The sequence below is a fragment of the Dermacentor silvarum genome, chromosome 7 (genome assembly GCF_013339745.2).
Source record: "Dermacentor silvarum isolate Dsil-2018 chromosome 7, BIME_Dsil_1.4, whole genome shotgun sequence".
Lineage (NCBI taxonomy): Eukaryota > Metazoa > Arthropoda > Arachnida > Ixodida > Ixodidae > Dermacentor > Dermacentor silvarum.
Genome location: NC_051160.1, coordinates 90,635,443 through 90,661,803, shown reverse-complemented (window position 1 = coordinate 90,661,803; position 26,361 = coordinate 90,635,443). Strand labels below are relative to the sequence as shown.

General features: G+C 46.4%; 1 protein-coding gene across 1 annotated transcript in view; it reads left to right on the top strand.

Annotated features, from left to right (window-relative positions):
* The window catches only part of LOC119458267 (peroxisome assembly factor 2-like), a 62,373-nt gene that overhangs the window by 6,969 nt on the left and 29,043 nt on the right, over window positions 1–26,361 (top strand). Inside the window, exons 4-10 of the mRNA XM_049671547.1 lie at window positions 3,430–3,647; window positions 6,028–6,196; window positions 7,997–8,133; window positions 10,911–10,951; window positions 13,442–13,487; window positions 17,390–17,483; window positions 23,256–23,407. Of these exons, the coding sequence (XP_049527504.1) occupies window positions 3,430–3,647; window positions 6,028–6,196; window positions 7,997–8,133; window positions 10,911–10,951; window positions 13,442–13,487; window positions 17,390–17,483; window positions 23,256–23,407 (857 nt within the window). The remainder of the gene's footprint in view (window positions 1–3,429; window positions 3,648–6,027; window positions 6,197–7,996; window positions 8,134–10,910; window positions 10,952–13,441; window positions 13,488–17,389; window positions 17,484–23,255; window positions 23,408–26,361) is intronic.

The following is a 26,361-nucleotide window of genomic DNA, read 5'->3' as shown; positions in this document are numbered from 1 at the left end:
TGTGCAACTGCGTATCAAAATGTGCCAAACATTTTAATGTGCTAGCTTGCCCGTAAGAAAGGGTATTCTATGCCCCTTGTCGACGCATGCATCTGTGGTGTAATGGTTTGAATATCACGCTTGTGCGCTAAAGATTTTGGTGTTTGAGTCCTGCCATTGGACAATTTTATTAATGCTTACTTAATTATTTATAGCACTATACTTTGTTGAAAATGATGAGCTTGTAAAGTCACAAAGCCGCTTGAAGCTAGAAGGACGAAGTTTAGGCAAATCCATGTACTACAGTGCAGTCCACTTATAACGATATCAAGAAGAACGAAAAATCTGATCGTTATAACCGATCATCGCTATATCTGGACTGCCGTAAAAAAAAAACAAAAAACGAATATATTTTTGAAGTCCCGAAACCAAATTTGCCACTTGCAGTAAAAAATTGACGTAGAAAGTAGGCTGAGAAAAACAAAATGTTTATTTATACCTCTAAATAGCGTCTTAATCGTTAGGCGCGCTGAAATAGAAATCTGCGCTTGCTTTCGCAGAAGTTTTAGATTCACAATTGCTGTGTGCTTTGCGTCCAGCTGCTGCACGAACACTGGTGGCTATAATTTAGCGTGCGTGAAATCAATGAGCGACTCGATCGACGGCATTGCACTTTGGTTGAACATCGGGGTCGGTGTCAACGACGGGCCATTGTCAATCTCGTCGTGACTGCCGCTGCTGTTGTCACCTCTGTCGCACAATGCCGCCGTCTGTCGAAACAACGATCGCCCCGGTGGAGATCTCTTCGCAGAACGAGGCAGCACTACCTGCACTTAAGAACTCCTCCATCGAAGCACCACCTGTTTCATCGTCAGTAGTGACGTGCTCCCAGAGTTCGGTAATGTCAGCGGCTTCCACCATGTTAGTTTTACCCATGAGGGTTTCGTCCTGGCGCACAAAGCCCGCCTTTTCCGTTGATCGGCTTGGCCACTGTTTCTAGCCTTCATGATCGTGGCGCTCCCGGTTTTCATAATCGTCGATATCATCGACTGGGCGAGCTCGTACTTAGAGTTTTGCTAAATTTGCAGCTTCGTCTTGAGACACGGACGGCTTGGCGCTTTGTCGGCGCACCCCCTTCCGCGGCGAATTGCCGCGCTCGCTGAGAGCGGGAGATTGTAAAGGCAGCGTAGGCCGTGCAAGCGCCGCTCGCTTATCACTTTTTTCCCCCCTCTCCTCTGAATGCTAGCGCGACCGCCGGCGACGCGGACGCGAAGCAGCTGGCACTATCTTGTGCACACTGCGCCAACTTGCGATGGTCTCCATGGCTTTCGTTCGCAATCTGCGCGCGGGCGGGATGCGCTGCGCGGTAATGGCGGCAAATACGAACTCGCATAGGCAAACTTTCGCCCCGTCTTAGGAACAGGCAACTTAGGAACGCAAATTTCACGACTATTCTGCATGAAAAACGCTGCCCAGAAGCAAGATTTCGATCGTTATATCCGATATGCGGTGAATAATATATCGTTATATATAGTTTTTCTTCTCACAGCCCTGATGCATAAGTTTATACTCTTAGGTCGACTCATCATTATAACCAATATATTGTTATATGTGGTATCGTTATACGTGGACTGCACTGTATACCCATAATTGCCATGCTGGCTGAATCGCCCTGCTTGCGGCTGCCGTGGACACTAAAGCCCCTCAAACTTCGTAAAGTAGCGACACGCTTTTAAGAATGCTGCCTCCTCCTTGTGCACACTGTCTGAGGCCGACTCGCTATTGGCCCAATGGCATCACGTGGGCCCTCGCGCTGGCTTCGTTTGTTTACAATCGCGCTCCATTGCCATTTTCGCTTGAGAAGTGTCTACCGACTGGCGAGGAGCGCATGTTGGCGCCGTTGCTCTTCCATGTTGTTTTGGCTTGCGAACGCCTTGAACTAAGTTTTGCGGCAGGTTCGACGTCGCTTCAGAGCATTTTCCATCACCATGACCTGCTGCGCCTTCTGATGCCAAAATAGTTTCAGCAAAGGCAAGAAGCTTAATCGTTTTGTACGCCAACAGGCTTGAATAAGCGGGCACCCGAAGCTGCGTGTGAAAACATGATTACGAAACTTTTATGATTCAGCTCAATCCTTTCGACATTTGGAAACTCATCTTAAGAAAGCAACTCTGCCTTTTTTGGTTACTTACTAGCCTTCTTTAAAGCGAATAGCTTTGTTTGCCTCTTTTGTTCGTCTTTGTCGTTGGCGGCTGCCCGGTGGATTTGCGATACAAAGGCACCAATGAAAAACTTCCGTGCTCTCCCGAAACCAAGTTACACGGTGCGTTCGTCGCCGAACGACAGCATCATAGGTCTTTGAGGCGTACGTGCTAATTTGCGTGAGCTTTAAAGTGTTTGAAGGTTACGATGCGGCGGTGGAGCACTCACAAGGAAAACGTGCGGTCGCCCGCTCGTTCACTGGCTGGTTTAGTCATCATTCATTTAGTCGTTTGCTCATTCGTTTAGTCGTTCGCTTGCTTGTTCGTTCAACTATTAGTTTATACAGCCACTGTCTTTGAGACGCACTTGCTGTAGTACACTAAGGCTGGTGCATCCGTGCCCTCCGCCAGCCTTTGAGTGTCATAGCTGATATGCACCGCGAATTGAAGTGGCAAGGACGGCGTAGATTATTTAGGTTACTGAGGGTTTGCTAGAGGCTAGGATGTTGGCATTCGATCGTAAATGTGTTATTTACAACCATTCGCAACAAGATCTTGCGACATGTGCTTGACAAATGTAGTGCACGCGATACATTCGACATTCGGAGTCGTCATGGTACGGCGTTAGCGCTCGTTTAGATACTTATAAAAGTAGTTACTAAAACAGGAAAAAGAAGCTGCCGTTACCAAATTTGTATATGTTATACATATAACTCTCCGTATAGAAATCCTATGCTATACACGAAGTTACTCGGAGCTTGAACGCCAACGCGAACGCTAAAAGCGCACCGCATTGCTATGCGTGCATTCACTCTGCGAAAGGTCGTCTGCTACGCTCAGGCGATGTAGGCGGCGCCACAGTCGAGGAGGGAGTGCGAAAGAGAGGAGAAACGAGGAGGAGGAGGGTGTCGCTACTTTACGAAGTTTCATGGGCTTTATTAGACACTAGTGCCACAGTTCCCTCTAGTAATTATTGTATGAAGCTCTATGCTCGAAATGGTAAACTTGTAAACTACTTTGCTGCAGCGTGCCTAGATGGCGTCACACCATTAAACGCGTTTGGCTTTAGAGGCCAGACACGTACAAAAAAGTGCCTGGAACTCGGCAAGAAAGGTTCGCTTTCTGTTGCAGCCTTAATTTCAAGCATTGCACTGTTTTTTTTTCTTGTTTTTTTTGCTGTGTGACTTGCTGCCATCTGTGTCAAGTGAACAGTCTTCACTGTGCTGCAGATCTGTGGCAGCCGGCATAGCCGCATCCACGCGGAGGCGAGCCCCAGGGCCTTCTGCGCGTCCACATCCTTCCCCAGTTGCCAGAACACAATGTACCGACGACGGCCGACCCACTTAACTGCGTCTTCCTGGGACGCTCGACCATGGCTGCCCTGGGCTTGGCTGAGGGTTCCTGGGCTCAAGCGTGGCTGCAAGAGCCAGGAGGCCACAGCAGCACTTCATCGGACACACAACTCAAGTGAGGGTTTGACGTATGCTGGAGGAATGGCATAAACATAATGCAGAGTGCATTATGTTTACACGTGCAGAATGCACAGATATGAAAAACAATTTTTAAGCATTTTTTTAAACGGGCACTAAAGGGAACTGTTAAGTCAAGCCTAAATTGAAAGATTAGGCCTTTAGAATTACTTAGATTTAGGTGCACGCTAAAGAACCCCAGGTGGTCAAAATTAATTCAAAGTCCCCCACTACGGCATGCCTCATAATCTGATGGTGATTTTCGCACGTAAAGCCCCATAATTTAATTAATTCGTTGCGAGAACACAGCTTTTATATGTGAGAACAGGATGAACATGAAAAATCGGAGTGGCACCACCTATTGTGGACTCCGTTACAATACTTAGAAAACAGCACTGCAGAAGTTAGGACAGACACACACAGCATGAACGTGAGCACAGACGATGAAGCACTTCTGTCAACTGAGTTATCAGAAAAGAACACAGGGGGAGTGAAATCAGGTGCAGAAATGCCAATTCGCAAAGAACTGCACGTAGAACATGGCACCTCTCACGGGACATCAGCACTAGAGTTACTGTACATGGCTCCTCCCTTTAGGGAGGGAGCCGCATACAGTAACTTTAATTGGCTCTGGCTGATTTAAAGAGAGCGGCAGAGAAAGAGGTCACGTGGGGATTGCGTCTACTCGGCCATTGTAGTGTGAGCAGTTCGAATTGCAGAGGAGCAGTGGGGCCTTCGGCGGCAGTTTGAATACTTCACAACTACGTGATATATTGGCACCCAGAAAGCAATGATGAACTTCTAGACGAATTTGAACTTCTAGACAACTTAACATTTTCATTTAGTACCCGTGGATAACACCTGGTTAACACCAAACTTGCTACAAATTTTTCAATGGCAAATTTGAATGGCAGATTCGGAACATTTCCAGAGAAATGTTTCCTACCCTTTACTATGAGCAAGATTGTTCAAAAGGCAGATCAAGCACACATTTCAAGCTGAGGCCGTCTTGTGGTGCAGTCAAGATTGCTCTGCCAAAATTACCGGAGTGGGCCAGAACTGGCACACTATGGTGGCTCATGACTGCAGTGTTTTGCTACTGAGCCCGAGGTCGAGAATTCGATTTCCATTTGCAGTGGCCACATTCCAATGTGCGTGGAACTTAAGAACATTCATGTACTTGGAGTTGAGGCACTGAAACATCAAAGGCGTATGAGCACTTACACATCAACAGGTTTTTTTAAATATTTTCCATTGGGTGAGTGCACGTTTTTCTTCAACCATGTGCCTTCCCTCGCCAGATGAGGTTTCGTCAAACCTTTCATTATTCTTAAATTTAAGTGCATGTTAAAGAATGCCACGTTTTCAAAATTAATCCAGAGGTATAGAGGAACTAGTGTGCAGCTTTGGGACGTCAATTTACAATCTGGGAAAAAGATGGCGCCATCGCCACACTTGCTTTGCTTCTCGTGTGGCATGTTCCTTGCGTGAGTGTAAGTACTACATGTACGTGTCGTTAATTAGTCACTAGTGCATGGTAGTGTGATCATGCATGCAACTTGTTTTTGACCATTTTTCTTTTCTTTATGGCTTTGCATTACACAAATTCGGTCATCTCCCATGTGTACAGGCATGTAATGTACAGCATGTGTTTTTCTATCCTAATAAGGGGAATTTTTATATAGATTCTTTAGGGGATATGGTGTCGCTTGTTTTGGCCTACCCTCGCACTGGCAGTAGTACTCTTTTATCTAAGCTTGTGGGCCTGAACTCACCTGTTCATTTTGTGCACTGTCCTCACAAAATGAAATGTGTCAACTTAGGCCTAAGTAATGCACATACCTTCGTTTCCGCCGTCGGCAGTTTAAGTTACATCAGCGTAATTTCGGCTCTTATGTTTAGATCGGAGTTTATGCCACCTTTAGTGACCAGATTCGTGGCGACGTGGCATTGCACTCTCAAGTAATTGCGCTTATTGGGTATTCTGCTTTAAAATTTCCCTGTAGAGTTTCATTCTGTGAATATAGTACGCAATCGCTCCTTCTTGAGAGCATGCCACTCTTCACTTTCAGGGATACCCGTGTGTGCATCATGACGCAAGAACCTTAGGGTATATTATGAATACTCGGGAGTCTCACAAGAAGGCTGACGTCGCACAGAAAGTTGCTTAATGAATCCACTACAGTCAAACCTTGATATCACGAAGTTGTACTTGCAGCGAAAAGCTTCGTTATATCGAGGTTTCATTGATTCAATAGAACGAAGGTGGGGAAATAAAAATAGTTTGTTAGATCGCGAATTTCGTTAAATCGAGGTTTGTTGTATCGAAGTTTGACTGTTTATAACTCGGCTCTCCCTCGACAATGCCTGCGGTGCAGACGTCAGGTGGCGATCTGGAGCGTAGAGAGGCTGCACATGCTGGAGAGCGAGTTGGCGAGTGGCCTCGCGCTGGAGGACGCGGCATACCTGAGCCCCCACCTCTGGTTTCACCTGCACGACCGGGATCGACCTGCGCTGCTGGTCCGACCCACAGCACGGCTCCACTTGGTATGCACTTGCACCACGCTTCCTACTTATGCCAGAGCTTTCGAAGCTGTCGTACAAAATGCGAAACCAGCAAATAAGAAAATACAGCTGAGACCATCTATAACGTAACTGCTTTTACAGCATAGACCATTTATAGTGTATGTCGCTGGAGTAGCAAATATCCATGCTGTAAGCGGTGCTGCACTATAACAAAAACAACCATTTCTTTAAAGGCTGCACATGTGCAAAACATGCAGACCAAGCAGCTGTGCGTATCTGAAAATCAAAGCATGTGACTGTGATGTTACATCCCTTTAAATTTCTGAACGTTGAACGTTGAGTTTTAGCATCTCCGTTATTTGGGTAAATGCAAGTCAGAGTAGGTGTTTTATTGGACGAGCAGAGGCGCAAACAGGAATGGCCTGCACGGTGCAGCCACCTGGTGGCACAGAACTCAATCAGCCAGACAGAGGTAATATTGCAGTAACGAAGTGTCTTCTACTTTAACTGCTGGTGTACATTTTCGACAGCAGCGTTATCATGTGGTTGCCAAAAATTTCTGCACGGCTGCACTGTGCAGGTATTCGCATTTGCGCCTCTCCTCATCCCGTAAAACGCCCTGTCTGCTTGCGTTTGCCAGTATACTGGACACGCTTAAACTCTCTAATGTTCGATGAGTTGCGGTCTTCGCACAATAAAGAAAAAAAAATGAATAAAAAGCGACACGGTGGAAAGTGAGTCACTGACTAAATTTTCAGACTTGCTGAATTATTTGAAATTCCCCACAGTGCTGCCACCAACTCTACAGAACTAATGTTAAAGGCCAATCAAAATTTCCGATACTATCAGTGTCTCCCGTTCAATTTCTCAGACTGATGCGAGTGCGCGCGATGTTGAAAACATGGCGACTATAGACCAAGTTGCCGCCATTCGAGTGTTGCCTGTGCCCTCATTTTGTTGTCGAGGTGGTTCCTCCGCTTTCCAAGCACCGTACAGCGACTCTGACGCATTTTCTTGACTCGGCACCAAAGCGCTACTTTGGTCGCAGATCCCGATGAGGCGCACTGGTTAGGATAAAACATAAAACATACAGTGCATAAAAGTGTTGTTCCGAACGTCAAACAAGCACCCGAATACACTCAAAATTGCTGCGTGAGTGGCCGCTCGAGGTACTTTGCGTGCATTCGTGCGCTTCTTTCATGCTCAGAAAAACACTTTTATGTAGCACATATTGAGCAACATAAAGCTGTATCGGGAATTTTTCATGTTGCTCTACAATTTTCTTATTGGCACTTCTGATCTAATATATAATATTTGAGAAGCTGATTCATTATTTAAGACTAATTATGTCATTAGGCAGAATGAAAGAAATGATCTGAGTATCTCCAAGCGACGGCAAACAGTATTACCTTTGTTCTGTCCAGCTACGTGGCATTTGCATATTTTAAAATCTTGGTGCATGATAGTTGGGACACCCTGTATATTTTTCATTTATTTAACTCGAAATGAACGATTATGTAATACTAAGAATGTTCTCGCGATCACGAAATCGGCCAATAGCGTTGCCGGGCCAGCTGCTTTCGACGGCGCTGCATGACGGCATTGCAGAGTGAGCAGTTTTTCGCGGTTTTTCACGCGAGATTATAAATGTCCTGCTGCATGCAGTGCAGTAATATTTGGCTCACATGTTCACAGCAGCCTGTACGACTGATTGGCAACATTTTCTTATTATGTTAAAGAAAGTGTTTCTGGGCCCCTCTTAACATCTGCATTCATTGTGAGATGGTTTTTTTTTTTTTTTGCATCTTCTCTGTTTCGTAGGAGGCCCTGGATGGTTCCAGCAAGGGCAGTCAGCCAGTGTCGGCACACGAGTTCTACCTGGCCATCGTGCGCAGCCCCGCCTACAGCAGCACCATTGAGTGCACAGCTCTGCTCAGGGATCACTTCTCGAGGCCTCGGTAAGAGGGGCACGTGCGTATGCCGGTTGCTGTAGTACGGAGTGATAGCGAATACGTGTTCCTCCGGCTCTTCACATCTCCACCGGTACCCCTTGCCATAAAATTCCCATTATTATGTCATCATGGCTCATGTCAGAAAATGTCCGAGGCCAGGTTCAGTACTTATCGTTGTTCTTAAAGAGGCAATGTTAAGGGCTAGTTGGCCATACATTGTTGATGTTGGCACTCAGTTTTGAAGCACAAAGCGTGACAAGGAAAAGTTTGGGACAACACACATACGCAAAGCATGAAATACACTCTGCTTCATACATAGCAGGAAAGAGCTACGAAGGCTCATTTCTCTCGCTGCTCGCTTTCGTAACCATAAATATAGTGCATCCCATATAAAAGAAAGACATAAATGTACGCAATTTAATTAGTTGTAACAGTGAGTCTCATGCTTCTATGTCGCAAAATACGATACATTTGTGCGACCAGCGGCCACAGCGCACCACTTGCGCTCGCGACCAAAGCTTAGTACACCACATACTGGAAGCCCGACGATGCCCAGGTGACACTTGATTTGATTAAGCTTTACGGCCACAAGTTTTAGTTTTAATACAGTCAGCATCAGACTTTTCAGACTCCCTAAGGGCAACAAAAACGTCCACAAAAATGAATGCATCCTTTTTACTGCACCCAGGGGATCAAATTGCCACAGGCACGTCTGAAATAGCTCTGAAGGCCTGCCAGTACAGTTATTAGGTGTATTGGCACTCGTAGTGTGACAAGAGACGGCGGGTGCACGTGTGTATAATACATACTGTGTCCCATGCTACAGCACTTCCGACCGGCCTAGCCCTTAAAGAGGGTCTCCCGCTGGTCCCGCCATCCGCTGATCCTCGACTCGCTAAAGTCGAGCTGCCAAGCCGCGCCGGAGTTTCCCAGCTTCTCAGCCATCAAAACTGCTTGTTTCACAAAGCAGGCATCATACTGAACATACTGTGTCGCCGTAACGTCGCGAATGAACAGAGTCGAAGTGTGAAAGGCCACAGGGTACTGCAGCACCATAACTGTAACACCAGTCACAAGCATGGTGAAAATGGTGTCGATTCGATCAGTAGACAAGTTTTGACTTTGGTCAACTTCTTTGTGGAATAGATCAAGACCTAAAGGTACAGGCTGCCAACGTCACGCTAGAAACCGCAGAATTTAGAATATTTGTTTTAATATGGTCAATTTTGACGTTATTCAAATGTAATGCCAGGGATGAGTTCAAGCAACGAAAATCATGAAAAAAACTTCCATTACAATGCAGTAAATGCGGCATATTCAGCTGTTGAGGGACAAAGTATGTTGCGCTTACTCGGCATCATTGCTGCAGCTGTCGAACAGACCATCGCAAATGCAATTAATGTAGCAGGTGTTGGGGCGCAATCTCAGAAAATTTACCTATTAGCGCCAAGAACGACTTGGAGAGGGGCACTGCCTCAAGTGATGCGCGCACAAGCAAGCATGACCACATCTCGCTCGTTGACCGCGGAAACGAACTGTAAAAATGCAGGAGTGGGGACGAAGCGTGGCGAGTGAATTGACCTTCGTGCTAACATGCGTCTCGCTTCAACACGGCGCGCGGCGGACTTTCCCCGTCGCAGATTGCTTTCAAGATAGGGCCAAGGCGATCGTATCGCCGAAGTGGACCGTCGCAGATTACGTCCTGCTTCAGTCCACCGAAACCGTTCCGCATTGCTTTGCTGGCGAAAATCCTCTCCTTCTGTTTGCGCCAGTCCCACACGCAAGTTTCGGATTCTCCGAACGCCCATGATGCGGCCTGATTTCCGTCCGTCTCCGCAAACATGATCACTTTCCTTTTAAATGTGGCATCATGATGAACTTGGTACTTCATGCTAATAGAGCAGACGCAGAGAACGTGAGGACAGACGGCAGACTATTGCCTAAGCACGTGTACTGCAGCACATGGAGGAAGCTGTGGTAGCTAGGTTAGAGAGTAGCTAGGCGCGACGCGCGTGCGAGGCGGCTGTTTTAAAATGCTGACGGCTATATGGTAACGCAGATTTAGGGTCGTACTCGATTCTAACGCGCACGCAATTTTTGGATCTGTTTTATCGGAAAAAAAGTGCGTGTTAGATTCAAGGAAATATGGTAGGTTTTTCAGGAACTAAACAATCGGTAAAAAAGAAGCATATAACTGTACTGGGTCATATTTACTGATCTTGATTGCAAATGTTGACGCCGAAAAATCTTACTAAATGGGAATGTATCAACGAGATTCTACTGTTTATCTGGAATTAATCTGGAATGCATGCTGAGACATCTCTAAATAGTAGCCAGACATGAACCGTGAGAGAACATTCGATGACAGACTGTACTCGCCATTATCGTGGTAATTTGAGGGTCCTTCTATGCACAAGTTAGATTAAAGTTACATACTTAACTTGCACTTTGGTCACTGTTTCTAGTTCTGCCCTATCACTACAACTTGGCAAAAGCATATTTCCAGGGGCAGTTATCACCAGATTTTCTGGTTATTAGTTTTCTTTTGGTAACCATAAAGGCCTTGTACAAGCAATGATGTTGCCTGATAATTGTTGTTCCCTGTTAAAGGTAACAATGTCTCTATAGGCAAGTTGACACTGTTGATGTGTACAAGTAGACACAAATATTGGGCCGTGAATTAATGTAGCGTGGTATGGCCTTGATCACATGACAATCTGGTGATCTTTGCTTGCATGTGAGACACATTATAAAATTCCTCATGCCACCTCCTGCTATTCCAGGTACATCTGCAAAGGGGACATTGTCACCATCAACCTCCGAGGTACGTGATCCTCACATGCTTTTTAGTGCCACTGACAACCTTTGAAACTGAGCTAGTAGAGCAAACTTCTGTAAATTCGACTCTGTAATTCGATCCCAGCTGAAGGTCCCAGCCGGCACCCATGCATTTCTATGGGCCCAGACTTTCGTCATTTCAATCCTGAAATTAGGTTTTTGAACTTTACCAGTCAGCATACACGCGCCTGACCCCTATGGTGACCCCAATAGGCACCGGGTGTGGGTTGAGTTTTGACCGGTGGTGCCTCTATGCGGCGGCGCCGCAAATGTAATGGCATGTGATGGCTGGGCCGTCCACAGTGGACGCAGCCACCAGCTACGTTGGTTGATTATGCCGCGTTGTTTCTTTTATTTTGCATTGCCAAAATACCATGTGGAACCGAATCCAAACAAACATGTCGCCTTTTTGGGTGCACAAACAGTTAGCAAACTTGACTGAAGCTGGTGAGGCCATTTAGTGCCATCAGTTTTCATTGCGGCCTCAACAGATGGAAAAGCAGGACCCCTGGATATGCATGGTCTGTAAGCTAGAGTACGTACATTTAAGGCACTGTTTTGCTTTTGTATACAGCTCAAACTTTATCTAATGAAACTGAAACCTGATTTAACGAAGTTCCCGATCTAACAAAGAAATTTTCATTCCCCAGCAGGTACCCATAAGGTTCAAGGTTGTCATCAACAGGAATTGACAAAACTAATGGCCACCAAACCCGATTTAAAGAAGTTTTTCCTGAAATAAATTAGTTAAAAAGCACTGATTTCTTTCTAATTTTTATACAGACGGGTTTTTCTTCGAGCTTGCGCTCTAACGCTGTCGTGTTAAAACATCTCGCCGCCCTGGTCACAGTCCTAACTTTATTTTGACAAGGCTGCATGCTGCGCCCATGCACGTAACAATGAACTCGACAGTTGGTAGCGCTCTTACGTACCAGATGGCGGTAGGGGCGGTGGCAGTTGCTTTCGTTATTTCATGGTTTATACGACAGATGGCACTGATCTTCTCCTCGTAACTTTCTTGCTCGGCCTGCTCGCACAATCACTGCGTTCGTTCTCTGTATATTTGGATATCGGCAGCCTATCATAGCTTCATGTGACCATCTACCTGGCCTGCATCGCACAATCAATTCGCGCCGCTCTTGCAGACTTTTCGCATGCGCAGGCATGGGTCAGCGGCAAATGCAATGCCGCAGTAGCTTTTAGGTGTCGCTACGTTACAATTTTGCATTTCGAAGGACCGAAAAATTCCTTTCTCGATTTTACGAACTTCTTGATATAAAGAAATAATTCTAGTGTGGTCATCAGTTCGCTAAATTGAGTTTGATAACACAAATAACGGAGCCGTTCATTTGCAAGATCTTCGTGCTCCATAGGCATGATGTGATGGCTCCAGTGTGACATCCCAAACCTGCTCAGCGGGATATGAGAAATGCTGTATTCAAGGGCTGTGCATTAATTTTGATTGCACGAGCCAGACCCAAGTGCAGTTGAACCTCGGCACAACAAACATGCATATAGGGAATTATCAGACAATGTAAACGTAAATTTTTTCTCACTACCAGCATGTAAAAAATATGTTTACTTGTGAAAGGCCTGCACTTTTTTTTCCGGATTTTTTACTCGGTGCCAGCCTTACATGAGGCAGGCTTATGACTAGTCACTGAAGCAACGAACTGTGCTCAGACTGCAATACAGAATGGCCGACTATGACAGTAGTGGCTGACTGTGAACACTCTTATTAAGTCATCTTCATTGCTTCCACTACTTTTGTTATTTAGCCGGTCTGCCCAGGTTGCTTCATCAGTACTCTCACAAAGCCACTCATCCTCTATGCTGTGCATTGCTGATAGAGATTCCTGTCACCTTGAAGCACTTTACGGCAGCCTCAAACAAAATTGCATGATGTGCATTCAATATCCTCACGCGCACTTTTCGTGGAGATGCCCTCTTAATGCTCCTGAGAGCACAATTCAGCGGAACTAAAGCAATGGTATAGACTGTGCCTATACTTTTGAAGGAACAGGTGCTGTTTCGTGATCCAGCAGGATACAATGACGATGATGCCATCATTGGCACGACAGTGGCTAGTGTCATTTAGTAGTGGCATGAGGAAATTAACCAGTGCATGGGTATGCACATGTTGCTCAGTGAAACTTCTTCTTCCAAATTTTCACCCTCCAAAGTAGCAATGCAGGCCCTACACAAGGGCGAGCCCTACGCAAGTATAAATATGGTACGCTTATGGCAAATATTGGATATAACAAAGGGGTTTTCACGTCAGATATGATTTCGTTTTGAGGTCATTTTTGCATTCAGCATCTATGCGTCTGCTGTGGCCATGAATCAAACGCTAGATCGGCTCAGTGGTTGTGGGGTTCTCCTCAGTCGTAGCCGATGCCGTAGCCATGAGTTACTACACCAGGTGCATTTCAGGTGTTCAGCTGGCAGATATGTCTTTCTATTTTTTTGTTTCCAGGCTCACCCTGTTCTGAGGAGTACCTCCCTGATGGTTCATCGCAGAGGTACGCTCTGTTCCTTTTGAGTGCTGGTGAAGATGTCATGTGCATTGACAATGCATTTGCACGCACTGGTGTCAAAGCACTGGTAGTGGCAGCCTACTCGGGTGGGCAAACCGATTCAAGTGGTACACCTCACTTTAGCGCCTTGAGGAGTATTACTAGAGCAAAAGCTCTACTACGCCATGTCTCGCAAGGTCATTCATCGCGTAGCAATGACCTTGAGCTGCCGGAGCGCAAGTGTGGCAGGCGTGACGTCACGCCACGTGATCCGCTGTGGAGAGGCGTTGCAGCTGCACACTCGCTCGGAGCCTCTCTGCTGTGGTACCACGTGACTAGGCGAGGGTTTAACGACTGCTTCACTGGCGCTTGATCGCTCAGTCTCACCACGGATGGCACACCAGCTGGACCGTCTGTGCGTGTGCTTCAGTGCAAACGACAGGTTGAATCCAATCATCCAATAGATATAGCTAGACGGCAGGCTGCCAAATCTCACTGAAAGGCAAAGTTGGCTGCTGAAACACCGGAGCAAAGGGAGGCCAGATTAGCACATTGTAGAGAAGCTTAACAAGCGTGGTAGCGTGCATTAAAGGGTCCCTGAAACGGTTCGGACAAATTTTGTAGACGTGTAGAATACAGCTACAGTAAAACATTCGCGTCACAATTTAAGAGAAGCGTCTCATACTAAGAGAGCTACGGGCGATTACAAGTTGCCCTCCTCCCTAGCCATGCATTTCCTCCTCAACTCGTTCTCCGAGTGATCGGGGCTAAGCTCCGCCTTCGCTGGCTCTACGTCATATTGTGACGTACATTGTCGTCTACTTCCGGTTGTCTTGGAGCCAGCGCGCGAAGGCTCTCCAACCTCTCCGCTAGCCGCCCGGCCGTCGATCCCCAGCGTGAGCGATCAAGCAGCGTGCGTTGCGAGCGTTCTGTCACAGCACCGAGCATGTCCGGTATTCCGGTAACCACAGGCGGGCTGGGTGTTTTGACGGATAGCCAGAGGCGTAAACTAAAGCCCCTCCGTACCGCTGTGATGAAGGAGCTTCGTAGACGTACGTGAGCGGCTTGATCGGCATGCACGGTCCAGCCATCTGGTGGCGCAGAGCTTAAACAACCAAATACAGATCTAATGTTCCTGTAACCAAGTGTAAAACATTTGAAACATAAAAAGACAACGTGTTCAAGATTACGCTCCTGCCAAAAATTTCAGCCAGCAGCAAAGTAGAAAAAAACCTGGTTACTGCTATATTAGCTGTGTGTTTGGTTGAGCTTTGTGCCGCCAGGTGGCTGCACCGTGCAAGCAGTTCACGTTTGCTCCTCCGTTCATGACGTAAAACATGGTAAAATGGCCAGTACACTTATGCTTGCGTTAACCTGAATACCGGACAAGCTAAATTCTATTGTGGAACTCCTTCGACGTGAAGTGACGGCCCCAAACTCGTAGATGCTGGCACCGTTTGGATACCGTCAGTCCGATGCGCTGCAGCCATTCCGTTCGTCTGCTGCCTTGCAGCGGGGCACGATGTCGCAGCTTGACATGTCGCCGATTGCTACGTTTGCAGCCCACAACGCAAGGGTGAACCATGGTGCTTACGAAAAGAAAGAACAAGACCAACACTGACCATGCAGCTCTCGTCAACACGGAGCACGTTGTAACACAAGCAGACGACACTTGCCGTGGGCCGGAAATGCTTTTTGTGTAGTGATACATGTCGTTGTGCATTCTCTTTCTGTTACTTTCTTTTTATAGAAACAAATTAACTAACATCTAAACTATTTCAAACAAGATTTGTTCACCATAATGTTGGAAAAATTATCGATGACGCGCCCTGGGCAGCCAATCGGATAGCTGACCCAGTGGCGTATTCTGGGCGAATCGCGTCATCTGGGCACAAAACTCAGCCCTTGGCGTGCTGCAATCAGTAGCAATGTACATTTTTAAAATCTTATAATAAATTACACGCTTTATGTGGAGCGCTTAGATGCGTCAATTAATTATCAGAAGGACCTACTCTAATGACAGTACATTTGTACAACATCGTCAAAATCGTTTCAGGGTCCCTTTAATGAAACACTGTGTGCATAGTTTTTGCAAAACCAAGCCAAACAGACCTTTCGCTCGTGATAACTAGGTTTACAAGAGAATCGGTTTGCCCACCTGGTTTGCCCACCTCTGCCAATTTATTTTAATGTGGTTGGCTATTATGGGCTGATGTCTACAGCTTCTCACTGAACTTTGTACCTGGTTTCTGTATGAAGACTGCTGAAAATTTATGTAGTAGAGGCAGCTCACGTCGTTATCAACTTAAACATGGATGCTACAAAGGCAATTAAAAAAAGGGAAATCGAAATTTAGTTTCTACGGATGACTTTTGACAAGCAGACAAGTCAATAACGTGACTAGTGAATTCTTGTAGCATGTTTATTGTTCTTTTCTTTGCCTGCAATGCACTTGATTTATAGATGTTTATTTGTGTTTGTTAGGTGTGCAAAGAGAGGCAATCCCAGCAATTCTTACTGTGTTGGCAAAGCTGTTGTGTGCCATCATTTTGCTTTCTCTTTCATCGCACTCAAGGGCAGCGTGTATTTAAACGGGAGGTTTTTTTTTTTCGAACTTCTGTGTTAAGCGGTACACTCACTGGTACTTTCTTTTTTTGAATGTGAAAGAATCTAGGCTAGATAGAAAAAATATATGTATTTCTTACCCAGAGGCTCATAATGGTGTTGTCTAGGGACTAAGCAACTTTACTTGCCATTTTCAAAAAGTGCCACAGGGCCCCTTTGAATTTATCGGCTGTCTTACTACTCCCTTTGTTTTTTTCATGTAGGTATTGCATTCCAGAATGTAGTATCACGTGAATGCTTTTGGTGGTATACTGGCTTGAAGCTGTATTTGTTTGCAATCTGCTTGGCCATTTCACCAAACAGGTTCTAAAATAATATTGCTTTTGTGGAGGTGACATCCTAAAAGCAAAGCCGGATCGCCTCCGTCTTACCACAGGCACAAAAAAAAATGTTAGGGTAGTATAGTGGAGAATCCAGGAAATGCTTTTTCCCCAAATCATGTGGATTTTAAAATGGCTAATTTCATCTTGTGAATGCTGCCTGATGCGCATCCTTGGGTCACTGTTTTTAGGTTAAAACATGAATATCCTGGCAAACTTTATTGGAGATTATCATATGAATACTCAGATAAGGGTTGCTGTATATTCTCGTGTCAGGGTCGCGCTTTTGTAATATAAATTTGGGCCTGAATTTTATCGGTGTGCCCCATATGGTACAAATTGTGATGCACTGGGAAACTGGGAAAGGATGCCAACGGTCAAGTTGTCTAGTTTCTACAAAAATATTATCAACTGCGATAAGAACCAAAGAGGAGATCCATACGCATCTATGTACTGCGTGGAGATACTGCTGCGTGGAGATACTGCTGTGTGGCCGCAGCTGACGAGGTGCATGCATGTAAAAAAGATGGGCCCATATATGAATAATTTTTTTTTCTGAGATATTTAGGCCTAAATTCAGGGATGCAGCCTTTATATGGGTGTGGCCCTTATGCAGTAATGTACAGTATGTTCTAGCGAGAAACAACAAGCTTTTCTTTTCAAATTACCTTAGCATTGATTCTCAATGAGCAAGAACACTTGACGTGAGTGGACTCCAACTGGTGCAGCTCTTTTTCAGAGGTGAAGTATGGGCAAGCGCTGGCTTCACCTCTGCTGGCAAGGAACTGTGTAGGCTGCCACTCCAGCAATTTTTATTTTAGTACCTCCTAGCATTTCACTTGATTGATGATGTACCTCGATTTCCACTCCATCAGTAGCAGCGTGAAGAGTTGCGGGCTGATGAGAGTGCTCGTGTGTGGACCGTAAGAGCTTCTTCCCTAATCTTTCAAAATTCTCGTCCAGGAATCACGTTGTGTTCTTCAAGGCCACCCAGCTGCTTGGCCCGGACAACAATGCTCCCGGTTACTTCTGTGACATCAACACCATGCTTTATCAGGTGAACATCCCACTGATATGGGGTTTATTGGCGTTTAAACCCAGTCACGTTTATTGGCGTTCAAACCCAGTCATTTAAACCCAGCACAAAGAGCACCCGAGCAGTTCCAGCCAAACGCCAGCGCGAGGAAAAACCAGCGACGCCGATCCTTTTGTCTTTGTCTTCCTCACTTCAGGAGCCATGCAACCACAACCACGCTTGTGCTATCTTCGTCATTACAATGGCCCCACGAGAGAAGACTAACCATCCTGGCGACTCATGGTGACGACACGATAGAGGGATTGTAATACAATTTAAGCCGGCTGACGTGAACGCTCTCGTGACCACGACGCCGCAGATCGTCGGACAGCGTGAGAGGTTCGACCACATAGTTTACAGCAGATGTACAGGCGACGATCCGATAGAGTTCGTGGTATTGAGCCAGCAGCTTAGACGAAAGACCGGGAATGTGAGGTGGAATCCACAACCAAACGAGGGAGCCGACACGGAAAGTGGTAGTGCTCAGGTCGGTGTCATGTCGATTCTGCTGGTGAGCGTGACCTTCCGTCGTGAAGGTACGGGCAAGTTGGTGGCATTCTTCAGCATACCTAGCTATTTCTGATATGGGTCGATATTCAGAGGCGTCAGGTTAGTATGGCAATACTGTATCGAGCGTGCACAAGGATTCTCGTTCATATATTAAAAAGAATGGCGAAAAACCTGTGGTCGCTTGAGTCGCGGTATTGTAAGCGTAGGTGACAAAGGGAAGAACCATGTCCCAGTTGGAGTGGTCTGACGCGACGTGTGCAGTGAGCATGTCACCAAGAGTGCGATTTAAGCGCTCATTTAATCCATTCGTTTGCGGATGGTACGCGGTTGCTGTACGGTGGACGATGTGGCACTCGGCAAGCAGGGCTTCAACCACTTGGGAAAGAAAGACACGTCCTCTGTCACTGAGGAGTTCTCGAGGAGCGCCATGTCGAAGCACGAAATTGCGCAGGATGAAGAAAGCAACCTCACGTGCTGTTGCGGCAGGAAAGGCGGCAGTCTCAGCATATCGGGTGAGATGGTCAACCCCAACGATTATCCACCGGCTTCCAGACGTAGTGCATGGGAGTCAGTCGTAAAGGTAGATGCTGACTCGATCGAAAGTGCCGGTCGAGCGTTGCTGAGGAATCATGCATTGTTGGCATGCTTCGCAAGCACGGATATACTTGAGGACAAAGCTGTACATACCGCGCCAGTAGAAGTGTTGGCGCAACCTTGCATAAGTTTTCAGCACGCCTGCGTGAGCACTCTGTGGGTCGGCATGAAAAGCAGCGCAGATGTCGGAGCGCATGTGACGAGGTATTACGAGAAGCCACTCGTGACCATCCAGTATATAGTTGCGGCAGTAGAGCAGGTTGTCTCGCACAGAGCAGGTTGTCTCGCACAGAGCAGGTTGTCTCGTCATTACACCACCATTATTCCTCTGTGCAAGCCCATATTAGCAGTATGTTTCTTGTGCTCCACTCTGCTCTGATCACTGCGAATGAGTGGGTGAATACATATTGATTTGTGCACCAGCCAAGTCTCCCGAATTAGCCAATAATGTATGAATTTAACCATTTTGCATGGTCATACGGCTGAGAAAAGTGTCCCCCGAACTGACTGCGGCTATAGCTATGGCTATGGCTAAGACAGTGGCTATGGCATGGCGCTGCGGAGCGCGAGGTCACTGGTTTGATCCGAGCTGCAGTGACCGCACTTTGATAAGGGCAGAATGCAAAAATGCTCAAGTACTGTGCATTGCGTGCACGCTAAAGAACCATAGGTGGCCAAATTTAATCCAAAGTCCCCCTACTGTGCTTTTGGCACATAAAATCCAAGAATTACTTTTTTTAAGTGTACCTTGGAAATGGGACCTTTCAATTCTTGCCTGCGAGGATCATACCTGCCAACTCTCCCAAATGTTTCTTAAAGGTTTTCCCACTTTGGGCTCATTGTACTATTTTACAAATGGTGCATCATGTTTTACGAAAAATAAGTTCCCTCCACGAAAAAATTTTAAAGGTAGGGCGCAGTGCAGTATTGCTAAAAAACGCAGCAAGAAAAAAAATTGTGATGGTACTTGCACTGCCCTCTTGCGGCAGCGCAATGCACCATACACCAGAAGACTACATGCTTCAAGCAAGTTTATTCTGTGTAATTCCTAAAACAGCCAAAATCAGTAACAGCAGCATCGCTGGTTCAAAAGTCATTTTGATCTAGAAACGATGTGTTGCTCGTCAGTCTCTGCTCTTTCAAATTCGCTGCTGCTTGTGTGGTGTGTCTAAAGGCTAGTTGTCATAGGTTGGGTGTACTCACTCACGGGTACACCGTGTAATACTCGCTCCAGATTCATTTCACAGCTATCAAGTGGAACATTAGTGAAGGCTGAAAGTGCACGTGAGTATAAACGAGAGTGAGTGCTGGTTAACATGAGTTACGAGTGAAAGTCAATGACAGTGATATTGAATGGATGTATGTAAGCGCCTATTAGCGGGAGCGGACACTAGTGTTAGTGGTTGCCGGTAAGTGCAAACGGAAATGACTATGAATGTAAGTGAGTGCCGAGTATGAGTGGGTAGACGTAGGAACATGAATAAGTGCCGGCAAATGTGGGTGCACGTGAGTGTGAGGGGGTATATATATAGCCTACAAAAATACAGTCAACGTCCGATTTTTCGGACTCTCTAGGAGCCGCAAAAACATCCGAAAAATCGGGCCGTCCGAAAAAAATTAATGCACGCCTTTTGCTGCCCCCAAGTGCTGAAATTGCCACAGGTACTGGCAAGCTCTAAAGGCTTGCCAGTACACTTATTGGGTGTATCGGTGCTCGTACTGTGATAGGAGACGGCGGGTACCCGCGCGTATAATCAAGGAAAACATACCGTGTCCCGTGACAATTGCCTGTTCCCACTCTTGGCATGCTTCACCGCGTAACACTGCTGTATTGAGGCGAAGCTGACTTTCGGGAACCGGTATTATGCAACGTGCCGTGCTTTCTGAGCATTGAAGCCATGAGCGAGGATTACAAAGGTGGAGTCAGCACCAGTGTTAACAGCAGTGCATTGTTTGAATGGAAAACATGGCACCGAACAGCAAGAAGCTTGGTAGCGAATGTCGAAATAGCTAGGCCTAGTGCTGGCGGGGTGGTGCCTACGGCTGCCAGCGGATCTGCGTGCGAGAGCGCTGGTTTAAGGCGGCGACATAATCAGAAAGGCGGTGGTGGTGACTTCGATTAATGCTGTTTCGGATCTGCCGTCACGGCAAAAAGTCCAGAAAATCGGATGGCAAAGGTTTTTTGCGTCCGAAATTTCAGGCGTTATACATTAGCTCTATGGGGTACGTGGCGGTGCCGCGAAGGCAGCCGAATTATGGGGCTGGTTAGAAAAATTGGCCGTCCGAAAAATCGGTTGTTGACTGTATTTGCAAGGGAGTACGAGCCGATCTATTGTCGTTGTTAAAGGGGCCCCGAAACGCTTTTATAACTAATCATAGAATGTCCTCACAATCATTGAATGGCCCCCTTTAATAAAGTGCGCATGTATTCCACTGAAGGCAAAGCTTAAAAAAATGCGTGCCTTTAAGCTCCCCACCCCAGGCGTGTCCACGGGATTTTAGCAAATTTTTCAAGTTGCCAGATTAGCAAGTATAACAGAGATATTGTTTGCTCTAGACCATGGGTTCTCAAAGTGGGTTCCGCGGAACCTACGGGTTCCGCAGGTCCCTGCTCGGGGTTCCGCGAGCCACTGATAAATTTTCCCTGGTCCCGCTCTCGACAAGTATCTAAAACGGCGAACACGAGGTGCGCTTGATCCAAAGAACCTCCATTACCCATGCCCGAGTGTCAAAAAGCACATCACAGTGCGTAACAGCAACGCACGAACTGCGCAATAAATACGCAAGCAGCTTGTAGCCACTCTGAGAACGGGCAGCGTGCCTAAGCTTTCGCACTTGAATCTCGGAGGCCGTAACTTACCACCATGCGCCTTTCTCCTATTTGTAGATATGGTAGGTGCCGATAGCGTGCGCACTGACCTGTACGTTGGAGGAAAATAAAAAAAAAAAAAAACGTGGAGCACCGCAAATGCGCGCCGCAGAAGAGCAAGAACGGCGTAGCGTCCAACCGAAATGAAGCGGCGCAGTCCGCATCGCCGTGGTCCTCAGCTTGCACCGTGGTCCTCAGCGGCAATCGTACGCGGCACGTGACTGACAGCAACGCCAAAGCGCTTCGTGCCTAATTGTGCCTTTAAAGCCTTTATTCTTGCGTTTATCGTCGCGCGTAACACCGCGTTGGCGGCTAGCCGCGTGCCTCCGTAAGTGCGTAGTCGCTATCTCTGATCGCGTCGATAACCACCGCAGTTTCGTCCGCAGCAGTTGCGGCAAATATTAGTTCGTTTTCACTCGATGTGCGCGTCGGCTGCGTGCCTTCACAACTGCCTAGTCGCCTCCCATGGCAGCGTCGATAGCGACCGCAGTTTCGTCCGCACTTCTTGCTGCGAAAGGTAGTTGCATTCTGACTTGGTGCGTGTGTCAGCTGCCTGCCGTCTGAACCGTAAGGTGGCCGTCCATGATCGCGTCGATAGCGGCCGCGGTTTCGTCCACACTTCTTGCAGCGAACGGTAGTTTCGTTTTGACTTGGTGCGTGCGTCAGCCGCCTGCTTTCTGAACCGCAAGGTCACCGTCCATGATTGCGTCGATAGCGGCCGCGGTTTCGTCGACAGCGGTTGCGGCAAGCAGTAGTTTCGCTTTTACTTAATGCAAAGCTGTCGAAGATAAACAGCACCGGCTACATCGCGATGGACGAACAATTTGTTGGCGAGCAGCTGAGTGGCGAAAAAATCGGGATGTGCGCCCGTTGGTGCAAAGTGCGTCTCAGATGAAAACGCGCGCCGCGAAGTATGTCGCGAGGCCTTCGCCGCTGCTAGCGCCAATCAGTCATGAGATAAAGAGAATTTCAGCTTCCGCACTGGTCTTGAGCTAAATAGAAACAAGATTTGACAATTCATTGAGTAAATAAAAGCGTGTTGACAGAGTGCAGCATTTGTTTGTTTTCTTGATACCTTCGATAAATTGACATTCGGTTAAATCGGGGGGGGGGGGTTCCTTGGCACTTTATGGAGCTTAGCAGGGTTCCCTGGGATGAACGTACTTGAGAACCCCTGCTCTAGACACATACAAAAAAAAGAAAAAAAATCATTGCTGCTAAGCCCGATGTCACGGATCAAAACCCTGCCGTGACAGCTGCGTTTTGATGGGGATGAAATGAAAGAATGCCTACGTATCGTGCATTGGGTGCACATTAAAGAACCCCAGGTGGTTGAAATTAATCCGGAGTCCCTCACTGTAACATGCCGCATAATCAGATCGTAGTTCTGGCTCGTTAAAACCTGAGGATTTAGTTGTAATAAAAAAAAAAAACAGACATTGCAGCACAGTGGAATCGAGCCACTGAGTAATGTGCCTTCGGTTACTGCTGAGGCATGACATAAAGGACCACAGATTAAAATGTCATGTAAAATGCATGTCCAGTTGGTTGCATCAACATCGGGGAGACGGAGAGACGGGGCATTCATTTTCGCCAGCCGAAAAGGTAATGAAGCCCCAGCCACTTCTTTCTGATAGAGGTCAAGAAATGTTTCAGTTATATTGGCTTGATTACTGTTTAGTTGTTCCCTCTAATAGTGGGCCACGCTGTACAGTGGGATTTGAAAGACATGATGGTGTCCTCACTCACTGCTGATGTCGTTGTTGCTCTTTTCCTTCAAGGCTGGCAGCAAGGGTTGCTACGTGCCTGCTGCCATGGCGACCTACCACCGGCAGTGGGCCCCCCACCCTGTCTGGGACTCGCCCCAGCCCCCGCATCTGGCCCCTGCGGTCGAGCGGCTGCAGTCCATCCTGCTGCCTTTCCTACAGTCGGGGTGAGTGGTGTGGGCTGAGCAGGTGGACCCAAGTGATGCAAAGCAATCGATAGTACTGTTGATATAATCGATGGTTGAGTCCTTATCGAGCTATCAATAGGGAAGAAACTATCAATAGCTCCCTATTGATATATCCCTTCAATAGCACACTAATAATATTAATCATTAAGTACACTAATATTGTTTTAGCTATTGTTGTAATCGTGTGAGAAATAAAGAAAGATAGTACTTATCAAGCACACTATGGATAGAGCTATCAATTGTGCACGTTTTGTGCATCTCTTGGAAAATATGTAGCATCCAGTATTTCTGGGGACCATTTGCAGCCTTCTGGCCTGCGGCTTCTTGGTGAACTAATTTAACACAATACGGGTCCAGGAGCTGAAGCTTCCATAGCTTCATGTTAATAACCATAAGAAAGTGATTGTGAGTATATAGCCTGCTGGATAGCTCAGGTGGTGTGCCTAGTGGATTACTTTGGCCATGCAGGCAACGAAAGCATTGGAGGTGGACCTTCTTCAGAGCAATCCAGGCCAGTTTGATATTCAAGTTGAATTTATTAAAATAACAGTAGTTTAGGATTATGCTATTGCATTAAATAGCAATAAATAATTCCAAATATATTATCGAAAACCATTAATTAAACTTTGACAAGACTGAAAATATTTATTGTATCTCGTGGGTTGAATTGAAAAAGAGCCAAAAAACATTGCTGAGACGCACGACTGCTTCATGTAAGAGTATTCACTCAGTTCTAACGTGTCCCTGAACCTAATTCGCACCCGCATTTTAGGCATTCAAAGCAGCTAACAAATGCAAAAATGACATTAGAGCTCCTAAGCAAAGTATAAACCAAACACGCACCCAAATTTTGAACAAGAAAGAAGCTTAGCATTCCTCCGATTCTGGCAATCAGAAAAAAGGAAACCAGAGAAGCTTACATTCAGGGAATAGAAATTTACTTACACCTATTGTCCATGGTCATCACTCTCGGATGGCAGTTTATCGGTGGTTATGCAGTGCAGCATGTCATCCTGTATATGGCCCATTGCGCATTTGATATTCCGCATTTATTAAACAACTGCGCAACAATTGAAGATGGGATGGTGGCCCACACTTAGACTAACCACTTCATCAGTTCATTCTGCAGTGCATGGTATTTTTTAGAACGCTAAACACATGAGAGACAAAATAACTGATCTTTTGAGCAAACTTTCGTTATGAAAGACTGAAAGCAGTGTGTTGTCATCACCATCTGCGTGAGAACTTGTTCTGTCACCATCTTGGGATATCAATGGCGCTGATGCTGGCTCCATCACTGGCTGTTGAGACCCTGGTTTTGCATCTGCTTGCACTGTGCAGGCTATATTGTAAACTTTCTTGGAAAAAAGTGTGTGCTTTAGAAATGGGTAAATACAGTAATCGTTCACTGTGAGCTGCCGTTTTCACTTGAATACCTCCTTAGGGCAGGCCGAGAATGAGCGGTCTTGGTGGTAGATCACTTGACTTTGATACATTCGCTGTTTCATAGCGCCGCCGGAACAGACGCTGCAGCCACTGGGGTTCGCAATTGGGGTCACGATGTTGGTGAAGTGCATTTGTGCCAACCAGTCAAGTTCAAACTATCCGGTGAGGACTAATTCTAGGGTAGAAATAACGGAAGTGCTGGCCCATAGAAATGCACGGGCGCTGGCCCGTACCTTCAGTTGGTGTCAAATTCTACTGTAATAATAAAGCACATTGAAACACCCAATGTGTAGGGAGTGGTAGCAGTGGGCAGAACTGGCCAGCAATTGTCCAGTACTAGCTCCAATTTGCATTGGCCAATCATATGCACGCTTTTAACTGGGTGCTGGTGTATTAGAATGCATTGCAACACTGCATCATCCGTCAGTGTATGGCTGTGCTGATTCCTCGTCTGTTGCCGAAATTCCATGTTCTAAGAGAGTTCTTGCAAAGAGCCCGCAGCAGCGTTGGAAGTATACATCGTTACCAAGCTGAGTGGGCAAGAAAGTGACGAGCGCTCTAAATGGGAGAACAGAAGAAAACCATAACAAAAGCAGTGAAATGGCATCAGAAGCTTCAGAGAAATGCAACACATGACTTCAGCATTAGTGAGGGTCTTCATGAAAAGTGATGGCCATCAACTCTTGGTACTCTTATTCCACAACTAAAGAATTATTTTGTTGCTTGTGATATCACAATGCAGTTGCTCATGGGCAGCATGAGGACCCATTTCCTGTATCGCTTTGTAAAAGACAAACCAAGGCTGTAGATTACAGGACGTAATAACTACATACTAATACCCCCTTCCTGTTGTGTTTCTTTTTGGACAAAGAAAAAAAAATTGCATATTTGACTGTGCCTTTGCTTTGATGGGCTGTTCTCTTGGCAACAAGTCTGCTAAGTTTAAGTGTGCTAAAAATTGGAATGCAATCTTAAAAGTGCATGTTTTATCTCTGAAGCTTTGCGATTGAGGCAAGGTGAGAGAATGCAACAGTTCAAAGCATCATTCTTTTGTTGCAAGTGTTGCACACAGCCCAAGAACGATGGCGAATTCATGGTCAAATTGGTTAGGACGGGTGTCGCCTTGTTCACTCAGGCCTCTGAGATTGTTGTTGCGGAGCAACCCAAGAGGTTATATGGGCAGTCCGCGACACAGGCTGCACCGGAGATATTGAAGGCAATGTCGTAGCTAACTGTACCAGTTTGTACAGCACTGTATAAACTGCAATATATTAGCTTCATTGTGGAATGCCTGTCTCCAGTGCAATGCATGCAGGTTTGATTCCCAGGCAGCCCTTTCGCAAAAAACCTGTATGCCCCGTACTCAGTGCTAATTCCATATGAACAAATTGCTGCAGGCCATTCTTGCACACTGAAGAAGGCTCCCAGCAAGGCGATGAAGTGGATGATAGAAGTGCTTGTGTTGTTCTGCCATCTTGGCTCTAGCT